Genomic DNA, 11763 nt, shown 5'->3' with positions numbered 1-11763 from the left:
TCTAAAGGGTGTTGTATAAACTTAAGTGAAATCCCCCTTACACTGCTCCCAGTAAAGTCAATGGGAGTTTTGCCATAAGTTTCAATAGTAACAGAGTTGAGCGACTTCAAGTGCTTTTTGAAAAACCCCTCCCTCAAACTCCTCTTGTAGGAGCACAGACAAGGAACAGACTCCAGCTTGCAGAGTAACAGCACTGCACATCAAAGAGGGCCCTGACTTGGCGGGGAGGGGGGGGTCGGCAGCAGCTGAGCAGCAGATGGGCCTATGCTATATGGACAATGCATCTGCCTATTGTTTCCCACACAGGATGGAGTAGAGACCCTTCATAGAGAGGCAAGAGGCTGGTGCTGTATTACCTTTGCCATGGGAACCTCCTCTCCTTGAGAGAAGCCTGAGTGGTGGCAGCATGTCACCAAAGTAGCTGTGATGTAGACAGGGTGTGTCCCAACACCTTGTGCACACAGCCCTAGTTTCCTGGGGACCCATGGGATCGGAGGGCTGGATCCCTCTCCCTCTGGAGCTGTAGATGTACAGGAGGAGATTGGGACTCCAAAGGAATCCAAGGGACGTTCTCCACCCCTCCTAGAACTTTCCCATGGAAACATGGGCCATCACTTGTGTCTAACGCTGAAAATGGAGAGCAAGTCTACTGCGTGCAATGGTGCCAGCTACACTTGGTCACAAAGTGAAATTGGACTCTGACCAGTACAGTCCTGTACATCTACCACACCGGGGGAGGCTGCCTTTGACACAATTCAGGCTAGCTCCATGATGGTAGAACTCACTCAGTATTTATTGACAACTCTACAGATCACTCACCTCACAGTGGACACACACTGTAGATAAGGCCCCACTCATCCCTGCTGTAAGTCGAGCGATTTCAGTGGAGTCACACTAGCTTAGGCTTCCAACAGAACACGCCCAAGTTATCCAGCTGGATGCTCAGAGGGACATACACAGAATGGACATGCACATACAAGTACCAATGTGAAACTGAGCTGCCCTTTTAAGGCTTAAATCGGGATCATAAAGAGCAAGTGAGAAGTACACTGAGTCCCACTTGCAGTTTACACTATATCCCTCACTCTTTGCAACTGTGGATTTGCTGTGACAATCTGCACGTACACATACACACACAGAGCAAACACCTGTTCACACGTAGGAGTCAGTTCTATGTATAGCGGTAAGAGCACTTTAAACCCATAGGCAGCATGGCCGTCAGGAGCTGCTCAAAGGACATTGTCACTTAGGAAGCCAGCTGAAGAAGCACCTGTTAACAAGGTAAGTTGCATCCCCCTAGAAGACACTGGATTCCACTGGAAGATCTGAGGCTTGGCCAAGGTTGAAGGTGATGGGAAGAGTCAGCATCAGGTACCTTTGTGGGCTCTTTCTTCTACATAAAGCTGCATCTAGGAGAGAGTAACAGAAGGGATCCAGAAAGGTAACCCTGCAGGGTAACCTAACAGGGCGAGTGTAATAGCCCTGGCAGTATTGGTTTAATACATTCTTAGGGGAACTGTACTGTAGAGGGAAGAAACTAGACAGGTCTTCTATTTGTATGAGATGGTGTAAGCTGGTGCTGTGGGGCAGCAACAAAAAAGCTAAGGATTCTCACCCCATAGATTTATTCTTGCTCTAGGGCCTAATCCTTCACGAGGACAGTTCCCAAGGGGAATTCTGGATGCTGGGCACATTTCCAAGAGGTGCTCAGCCCCCCCGCCCCGACTATTAGTGGGCAGGGGTTGCAATAAAACACACAGCTTTGACAGATGGGACCTACAACCCAGCCCTCCAGCAGTGGCTGGGCCGTGGCCTCTCTCACCTCTGACGAGCAGAGCTGGGTGTTCTTTGGCTTGCCCAGTGGGCACCTCACTCCACAGCCCCTGTACACACAGATGGGCTGAGCCGGGCTGAACTTACTGGTGATGGGACAATAGGGTCGGTGCATCCTGCTACAAACAGGTTTCATACTTTAGCTGGGGAAGGTCCTGCCCTCCCACGCTTGCCTGGGCTCAGTGCACTCATTAATACCAGCCTCCTGGGTCAGCAGCTCGTGCTGGGGTAAGATACATCACAGCAGTGTTAAGCCATTGCCCGGTAGATGATGGCATCAGGAGACAGGTCCCCTCACCCCAGGGAGTTTGCATAGATTGACGTAGTGCTCATGCGAGCCTGGGCTAGAGCGCTCCGCTCACCTTTAAGATATCCGAGGTCATGGTCTTCAGGGGGATTAGCCGGGGGTCATGCATGTGCACGTCCTGCTCATCTGCCAGGATCCATGGGAAATCCTGGTGGCAGGAATAGAAGAGGCTTCTTCAGAACAGGGGCAATGAACTGCAGAAAGCACCCTCCCTTTCTGGGCTCCTCAGAGGGCTGGAAATGGGAGCAGCGGTGGGTGGAGGCGGCAGGGACCCACTACTGCCCCTCCCTCTGGCCTTCTGCACCCCACAAGTGCTCCCCCCATCCCCTCCTTCCCAGTCATGGGGTCTATGGTAAAGGAGTAAGGAGGGATGTGGGGGGAAGAAGGGGAACATGAGGATTTGAGGGGGACCATAGATCAGGCTGGGGGAGGAGCAGAGACAGAGCACACACCTCAGCAGAGGGACATGAGGTGGGCAACCCAGCCTGGCTGGGGAGGTAACAGGGAGCCCACAGCTTTAAAGACTAGTTTATACTGGAAAACCTTGCTAATCCACACACTGGCAATGCCCACCCTGCCCATCCCTCAGCCAGGGTTTAAAAGCAGAGGCTGAGCTGAGGTCTCCAATTACTAAGGGCTCATTACCCTATGCACGCAGAGACCTCAATCTCCTCCTCCAATTCCCTCCCCAGACCTCCACTTTCAGGCTTTACCTCTGCCCTGGGGCTACAACATAAGAACTCAAAGTGGGTTACGTATCCCATAGGGGAGAGGGGGCTCAGCACCTTGCAAGATCAAGCCCTTAGTGACTTGCCCATCTGGAAGACAGGTATGCTATTTCCCCAGTGGGGTGTTGTAAAGATGTACCAGCTAACATGCAAGTAGGCTGCTGGCCTGTCCACCTGGCCTTAGGGGCACTGCCAGCCTGCCTGCTGTCTGGTTCAGGGCCTTCTTCACAGGGTTTCAGCTTGAGTTGTTTCACGTATAACTGGTAAATTCCACATCTCAAACTAGTCCCCTTCCCCTGACCCAGGGGCTACCAGTCAGCACCTCCCATGACTGGCGGCTCTTCCCTAATCCTCCTACAGGTCATCTGCCTGGGATCTACCTTGCTCTAGGGCAGTGGTTCTCAAACTGTGGGACGCCAAAGTGGGTCGCAACCCTATTTTAATGGGGTCGCCAGGGCTAGCTTAGACTTGCTGGGGCCAAAGCCTGAGCCCCACTGTCTGCCTGAGGGCTTCAGCCTTGGGCAGTGGGGTTGAGATTACAGGCCCCCTGCTTGGGGCCAAAGTGCTTTGGCCCCCAAATTCTGGGTGGCAGGGATGAGGCAGGCTCTGACTTCAGTCCCTCCTCCCGGGGTCATGTAGTAATTTTTGTTGTCAGAAGGGGGTTGCGGTGCAATGAAGTTTGAGAACCCCTGCTCTAGGTCCCACCTGAGGAGCCAACCTACTTCCTATAGCCCTAGTCCAAGGGTCTCCAACAGGAGCCTTCCTGCTCCCTGCAGCTCTCCCAGCTGGGCTACTTGTTAGCTTTTATAATCACCTGATCAGTCGCAGGCGTGGCTGGGCCCAATGCCCCTCAAAAGGCCAGACACCTGCGACACTGCATGTAAGTTTCACATGCAAAACTTCACACCTTCCTTGTTAAGGAGAGGTCTTTGGAGAGCTCTTCTAGACATCAGGAATTGCTGTGGCCCAGCCCTTCCAGAAAACGATAATATAGTCCCCCCTTGATGAAAGGAGAATCCAGAGCTGCAGCACCTTAATTCACTTCCATCCTTCTTTACTGTGCAGCTCACTGCAAGCAACAAGCAGACAGAGGCATCACCTACCTTTATCACCTGGATCTTCTCCATGTTTCGTGTGGCAGCCTCCCGCGTATGAACCAGGACAGTGAAGGTGCAGCCTACAAGGGAAGGGGCAGAGATGAGAGGAAGGCACTGTAATCATCTGGCCAGAGGCCTGGGAGGTAACAGGGGCCAGGGTATTATCTAGACAGTGCCCAGACAGAGCTAGCTCCTCTGTGTGTTTCATCCACAGCTAGGTAAATACCAAGACATGTTCCTTTCCAAAAGGGACTGGGAAGGTAACCTGTCATTTTCTGATCTCTCTGGACTTTGCTAGTGCTCTCCTTAGCACCACAATTCAGAAACCGTGGACCCCTCCATGGTCTCCACCTTCCCCTCTCCTGTAAACCTAACACCACCTCCTGGCCCCTGATGCAACTGGCCCAGGGCACCTTTTATAGGATTCGGATTTTGCTCCAGTGCTCGTGATCAAAATTTTTTTTATCCTCACCTCTTGAGCGGGATGCTCTTTACCAGTTGGCTGCTGTCTTCCACCCAGAGCTGGTTGCATTTCAGTGATGCTGCATATGTCTAATATGCACCATGCCCTGTGATCTTTTGGGGATTAAATCCCCTGTACCTTTTTTTAATCTCCATTTCTGCCTGTCTGGGTGGCAGTGAGCCCAGCTATGCAAAACAAACTCCCTCGTGTGTTTGTCCAGGAAAGACATTTTACCACCCCTTACGCAAAGAAAATCCGGCAGCGAGGCTATCACCGGAGCAGCAGTCCGAGCCCTCCCTATAAAGGGAATGCTTTCAGTCCTACCTGGGGGGTTGTTGTCGAGCACAGCATCACACACGCTAATCTTCAGGATGAAGGCACGGAGCAACTGCTCCACATGGGACAGCAGCGAGTCTGAGCTGGGGAGGAGACAGAGATCATTAGGGGAGATCCCTGGCCCAAAGGGAGGGGTAGTTGTTTCTAATATCAGCTCCCAAAGTCAAACACAGTGAGAGGGAAGCAGGCACTGGCTGCACTGGGCTGGTAGGAGGGAACCTTTACCTGATGGAAAGTAGAGGTGGCTGAGTGATCTCAAAGACAAATCTCTCCACTGGATGGTGCTCTTTATCCAGGATTACTACCACCACCTTCTCCACATCATTCTGCAAGCACAGACACCGGGTCAGGAGCTCTCTGCCAGACGGTCCCTTTTCCTCTGCTTCCCCATCCCCATCTCTGATGCTCCCTATGAATCAGGAACATACTTATCTGCTCTAACCCCACATCCCTTCAGTGTTTTCTCAGTGCTTTAGAAAGGCCGCTGGATTGCTCTGGCTACAATCAAATGCCCTATCAGTTTATTATCGGATACGATATCCCTGTTGGGGGACTACCCCCAAGACTTGTAGGGAGCTGCAATCCACCAAATGGGACATTTCCTGCTCTGGCTACTGCTACATGGAAAGGCAATGTGCAGCCATCATAGGCTTCCACTTCCCACAGGGGATTAGACACAAGGCATGCAATATACACACTCCCAACTCATGGGCAATACAAGGCAGAGGACAGGTCACACATTCAGCCCAAGTATCCTGGAGTAGTACAGTAATACTGTGCTTCCACATGCTCAGAGCAAGAGAATCCACAAAGGGAGCGTGTCAAAGAAGCAGAGTTCAGAGGGGCACCAGTAAGGCAAGTTTGGCTCCATAATTTAGTTTATGTAAAAATAAGCGTTTAAAAATCCTTAAGCCAACAAACTATTATTTATTGAGTTACAAAGAGTGCTTAAAAAAATAAACCAATGATATTCCCCTGGAGCGTTGGCTACCAACTACTGCAGCTTTGTGGCTAATGCTCAAAAGTGAAATTGATGAAAATTAACCAGGAAGTGAAACTGCCCTATTTCAAGCCTCCAAAGGGAGAGGAATGCCAAACTGCGAAGATTAAAAAACAGACTAAGGCAATGAACTCTGCACAGCCAGACCTCACTGCAGGATCGGGGCCTTAAGCAGGTGTCTAACTTTGCTTGAATTAATAGTCTCCCTCACTTCCATAAGGCTGTTCACATGACTAAAGTTACTTGTGACTAAGTGTCTTCAGGATTTATAACACCCACCCCTTTTTTTTTTTAAAACATAAAGTGTTTCAGTTTTAATCATTTGTAACAATCCATAGTTAAGGACATATATATATTTAACAGTCTGCTGGTGTCCCTTCACCTGTTTCAACCTAAATAAATGACCACCACCAAACCTGGACCCTGGCTTTGGGGACTACACCAGTGGTCCCCAAACTGTGGGATGCATCCCTCCTAGGGGGGTGCAGAAGAACTTTGGGGCGGGGGGAGGGAGTGGCAGACCTGGGCCAGCCCCCATGGGGGGGCAGGGAGAGAATGCCACGCAGCCTTGCTCTGCCCCCAGCTCTGCTCCGGCCCTGTCCCCAGTCCCGCTCCCAGCCTCGGCCCCCAGCCATGGTTCCGGCCACAGCCCCCACCCACAAGCTCGACCCCTGGCTGTGGCTCCGTTCCCGGCCCCAGCCTCGGACCCCTTACCACGTTTCCCCACTCCCCCCGGGAGCTGCGGCCCCGGCCCCCAGAGTGAGGTGCAAACAGGGTAAGGGGGTATGTGACCCTGAAAAGTTCAGGGACCACTGCTTTATACAAATCTCTGCACCAAATAGAGAAAACATGATTGCTTACAAATCCTGTTTCCACAATATCAAGACAATTTATTTTAAAGTTCTCTATTTGTGACTAGTGCATTTGGGGCGGGGGGATGTGCCCAGCACGAGGTCTCTGGCATGGCCTCACCTTCTCTAACAGTGGCTTCACACAGTGCAGCGTGTCCTGGATGTACTGATTCAGCTCTGGATGACAGGACATCTGTGCAAACAGAATGAGAATTCAGATCAAATAGCAGAAGGGCTGGTGGGCTACAGGGCCTCAGGGGGTTGCTACTGTGATGGAATATTTTACCACTAGGTTGCCAGTTCAAATCCAGCAGAGGTAAGTGGTGATTGGAAGTTGTTGGCATCTGATGACTATGCAGTGGCTTAGGGGAAATAAGTCTAGTGGTGTCTGCTGACAACTAGCCCAACCGGTGTCCACCTCACAATTGGTCTTTCTTAGAGACAGTCCCTCCCAGCCAGCATTACAGCACACTGGGGGGGGGCAGCATGGGAGAAATCTGTACTGTTGTTGCCTGTGATCTATCTGTTCTGTGCATAAGTGTAACGCTTCAAACTCCAGGGTTGTTACTTCATCCCTTTTCAGGACCACTCACTTCACTTTGAAAATAATTCAGGGTTTGCGTTTGTTCAAATATAAGCTAATTCAGTTCGGCACCAGCCAGAACAAATTAACCCCTAATATTTCATTCATGGCCACAAATGCCATTCTAATAGCACCTCCTTGAGCCTAAGCATTAACAATACCTGCCTCTTCTATAGTGCTTTTGAACATACAGCATGCTCCCTCTTAACTGTGTATTCCCTCATAGCCATAGAGCTACAGGACAGACTCCTACCTGGACTGGTACATTGTATTTTTTCCTCTTCTGAAAGATCCCAATGGGGTAAACTTCTCTAACATAAAGGATGAGGTGAACAGCCACTTCAAGAAACTCGGAGAGAACATCTGCAACCACTGGAGAACAGAACAAAGAGGTGGTGGAGCAAAGCAGGTGAAGAAAAACAAGCCCAGCAAATATTTCATGGCTGCAGGAATCTGTTGGTTAACTGCTGCCCATGATCATCATCTTATCTGTACACTGCTTGTTTTATGAACTGCAGTGACATGACTGTCCTCCCAAAGTGTTTTACCCTTGAGATCACGGCATTCACCACTGAGATGTAACCACCTCTAGGGTGGAATGCGCCAGCCATTTAACACCACAGCAACACTAAACAACCCTTTATGACCGGAAGTAAAGAAGAATCCTGTATCCCGTTGAAACTGCAGGTGAACTGGAAGAAGGCAGAATTTAATGATACACCCATGTAAAGATATTATAATTATGCCAGTTGACAAGGATTATAAGTGCTCCTTACAGGTCTCACTTCCAAGTAATGAGACCAGAGCTACCCCTGCTTAGATTGTGAGTTCCAAAGACCACAACAGGGCAGCTGCAGTGGTCATCTTAACCTCTAACCTGCAATACAACCCACCAGCAAGGCATAAAGGTGTCCCATTTTCCCAGGACACATTTCACCCCATTCGCAGCAGTAGCTGAGGGTTAGAAGACCAACACTCCAAGGCAGAGCCAGCTCTACCTCCACATGACTCCCTGTGCCATCAAGAAGCCTCGTGAGCTTCTGGAGAGCAGCGTGCTTTGCTACCTTGTCCAAAGTTGAGATCCTGCCGAGTGAGGGTGGTCATCTTTCCAGTAACCTGGAAAGGAATTGGGAAAGGAGTTTTTCCTCTCAGCTCATGGCGCCATTCAGATCCCTCTCCCCAGTTACCTCCATACCCACAGCAAAATCCACACTCTAGATAGTTGTGCGCACACTAACTGCTATTACACAAACCAACAAAGGTCCTGATTTCCAAAGGCCGCATAGCCCCCATCTACTTGAATTGCCATAGGGGTTGCTCGCAGATCCGATCTCAGGAACCCAGTTAAAGCGATAGTGGGTTACAAATCATAATTTTGCACAAGATGACATCTGTCCTCGTGTTCTTGATAACGCCTCAAATTGCAAATCTGAATGTACTCAGATGGGTTTCTGCTGTTTGTGGGAGTGCTGTAGATTTTACCATAGATTTTAAAGGTATTTAGGCAGGGCTGCCCTCAGTGTTGCAATGCCTAACTGATTTAGAAGACTACATCTCATTTCCAAAAAGGATTTAGACACTTCAGAACCTAAATTCCATTGACGGTCACTGAGCGCAGCAATGCCTAAATACCTTTAACAAAAATCTAGGCCTCCACCCCGGGACATACAGGGAGTCTGTGGCAGAGCAGGGAACTGCCCCAGCTCTCCAGTGTCTCATGCTCGTACCTTCAACCTCAGACCATCCGTCCTCTCACAAAGACCCTAATCCTGCAGACACCTGAGGACAATTGCAGGACAAGACCACAGTTTTTAATCCCTAACCCTCCCCCCGGCCCCAACATAAGGTTTACTAAGGTGAGGACAGAGGGCCATGGGTCTGACCTGGATAGCCACCAAGATCAACAGGAGTCCTTCCCTCCATTACAATGGGTTTTGGATCAGGCCCCAGGTGTATCCCTGGATTACAGTAGATAGGAAAATGTACTGATCCACTCAGCCAAATGCAGGGCTCTTGTCAATGGGTTTGGGAGGTCCCAGTGGATGGAGGGTGTCTGAGTTCTTAATGATGCTGTTTGGAAGCTGAGTGTCTTATCAATGGAGACATTATTACTACTTTAATTTGGTACCATCAGATTTTTTTTAATATATCTTTTCAGGGCAATTGGCCAGACAGGATCCTGAGCAAACCTGGGTTTGGCAATCGGGGGCAGTCGCTCGTAAACCCAGCAGTGCACCCCCATCTCACCCCCCCCCCCCGGTGATCGGTTCACTCTCACAGCACAAGGCCACCCCCAGTAGGGCTTCTCCCGGGCAGCAGGTGGGCGGCTTCGCCCCCCACATCCACCCCTGCGCTGGGCACCTTGCTGGGGGGCGGGGTGTTTCTGTGAGAAATTTGGCACCTTCCAGTAACAGGGTCACATGTGGGCCCCCCCCACCCTGGTCTCATTTCAGGGCAGACGGAGGACCGAGCCCACCTACGCTCCCTCACATTCTAGGAAACATTCTGTGCCCCCCTCTCCCTTTCAGGGCCCCCCCGGAGAGCCCCCCCCCACCAATCCAGCCCCCTCTCCCTTTCGGGGCCCCCCCGGAGAGCCCCCCCCCACCAATCCAGCCCCCTCTCCCTTTCGGGGCCCCCCCGGAGGGCCCCCCCCCACCAATCCAGCCCCCTCTCCCTTTCGGGGCCCCCCCGGAGGGCCCCCCCCCACCAATCCAGCCCCCTCTCCCTTTCGGGGCCCCCCCGGAGGGCCCCCCCACCAATCCAGCCCCCTCTCGGGACACCCCCGGAGAGCCCCCCCATTATAAGCCTTTCTCCCCCCCGGCACCCCCTGGGCCCGCCCTTACCGCGGGGCGGCGGCCGCTCCCCGCCCGGGGCCCGGTTGCCAGGCTCGGGGGGTGTCCGCCCGGCGCGGCCCTTTGACGTGCCTCGCCGCCCCCTGCCTTCCGCCGGGTCCTAGCGCCCGCGGCGCCCGGCCGCTCACAGCTGGAGGGCCCGGGGCTGGGGGGAGCCGGGGGCCCTGGCGAGCTTGGTGTGGGGATCTCCGGGTGGGGGTCCCCCATGGGCGGGAGGCTCATTGTGAGCCCAGCTGCGCGGTGTCCCTTCCTCTTCAGATAAAGGGTCTCCAGAGTGCGTGTTCCCACGGGACAGGCAGGGCCTGAGCCAGAGGCAATGGGACTGGGAGCCTGGCAAGGGGCTTTGAATCAGGCCTTTGAAGGGGAGTCCGGGGGTGGGGGGGAACGACGACACTGTGGGGTTCAAAAATCACCTTAAAAACAAACACATTTCAGAGCTCTTTCCTTAGTAACACGCTGGAAATTGAGTTTAGCACTAACATGCTTCTCTTCATCTGATGGTCTCATTTTACAGGTAGGGAAACTGAGGCACAAAGAGGTGAGTGACTTGATCAAGGGCTTTCAGTGAGTCCCTTTCCGATTTTTTTCTACTCATTTTTCAGCACCATAGGGATGTGCAATGCTGCACTCAGAGTGGTGGACATACTCTGGAATTTAGGGCCCAATCCTGCAAACCATTATTCACACAAATGTTCCCATTGATTTCCCTAAGAATTATTCCTGCCAACGAAGGTAAAGGTTTGCAGGTGTGAGTTCTTACATTACATAAGAAAATATAGGAACAGCATTTCAGCTTTGTCATATAATCATACAACCATAGAGTGAGAAGGGACCGCAAGGATCTAGTCCAGTGGTTTTCAAACTTTTTTTCTGGTGACCCAGTTGAAGAAAATTGTTGATGTCCCCAACCCGGAGGGGGCTCAAGGCTGGGGCAGAGGGTTGGGTGTGGGGCTGCGGGGTGGGGCCAGGAATGAGGGGTTCAGGCTGTGGGAGGGGGCTCTTGGGTGGGGCAGGGGTGCCAGAGGGGGTCAGGGCTCTGGGTGCAGGCTCTGGGGTGGGGTCAGGGTTGAGGGTGTTGGGGTACAGGAAGGGGCTCTGGGTTTAGGGGGGCTCAGGGCTGGGGAAGGGGCTTGGGACACAGGGTTGGGGTGCGGGCTTACCTCCTGCAACTCCCGGCCAGTGGCGCAGCTGGGGTGCAGAGGCAGGCATAGTGCCTGTCCTGGCACCGCAGACCATGCTGCATCCCGGAAGCGGCCGGCAGGACCGGCTCCTAGACGGAGGCGCACAAGTGGCTCTAAGCAGCTCTCGCCTGCAGGCACAATGCCGCCCCCCACCCCCAGCTCCCATTGGCCAGTTCCCAGCCAATGGGAGTTTAGAGCTGGTGCTCAGGGAAGGGGCAGTGTGGAGAGCCACATGGCACCCCCTGCCTACAAGCCAGACCTGCTGCTGGCCACTTCTGGGGCGCAGCGCGGTGTCAGAACAGGTCAGGACTACTAGGTTTTACTGGCCAGCTGCCAAGGTCCCTGGGTGCTGAGCAAGGTGACCCAGTACTGGGTTGTGATCCAAACTTTGAAAACCACTGATCTAATCTAACCTCCGGCCAAGATGCAGGCTTTGTTGTGTCTAAACCAGTGGTTCTCAGACTGTGGGTCGAGACCTCAAAGTGGGTCGTGACCCCTTTTTAATGAGGTTGCCAGGGCTAGTGTTAGACTT

The 11763-nt window shown here is 52.4% G+C and overlaps 1 protein-coding gene across 1 annotated transcript; it reads right to left on the bottom strand.

Annotated features, from left to right (window-relative positions):
* Window positions 1-772: 772 nt before the first annotated feature.
* Window positions 773-10139, bottom strand: MAD2L2 (mitotic arrest deficient 2 like 2). Its single transcript, XM_073317217.2, has 9 exons — window positions 10042-10139; window positions 8263-8314; window positions 7452-7570; window positions 6737-6808; window positions 4990-5090; window positions 4753-4847; window positions 3972-4045; window positions 2196-2288; window positions 773-1409 (listed from the first exon to the last, which is right to left on the bottom strand). The coding sequence occupies exons 2-9, from the start codon at window positions 8300-8302 to the stop codon at window positions 1368-1370; spliced, it is 636 nt and encodes a 211-aa protein (XP_073173318.1). The 5' UTR covers window positions 8303-8314; window positions 10042-10139; the 3' UTR covers window positions 773-1367.
* Window positions 10140-11763: the final 1624 nt, after the last annotated feature.

Source organism: Lepidochelys kempii, chromosome 18 (assembly GCF_965140285.1).
Source record: "Lepidochelys kempii isolate rLepKem1 chromosome 18, rLepKem1.hap1, whole genome shotgun sequence".
In the NCBI taxonomy this organism is placed as follows: Eukaryota; Metazoa; Chordata; order Testudines; family Cheloniidae; genus Lepidochelys; species Lepidochelys kempii.
Note: the sequence above shows the minus strand (reverse complement) of the source record. Positions and strands in the feature narration are given on the sequence as shown.

Bases quoted from the DNA above. Each gene is read 5' to 3' on its own strand.
- MAD2L2 (XM_073317217.2), bottom strand. From the start codon at position 8,302: ATGACCACCCTCACTCGGCAGGATCTCAACTTTGGACAAG. The intron at 4,848-4,989 runs GTAAAGGTTCCC...TCTCCTCCCCAG, and splicing joins CCACCTCTACTTTCCATCAG to CTCAGACTCGCTGCTGTCCC. The intron at 1,410-2,195 runs GTGAGCGGAGCG...ACTCTCTCCTAG, and splicing joins TGACCTCGGATATCTTAAAG to ATGCAGCTTTATGTAGAAGA.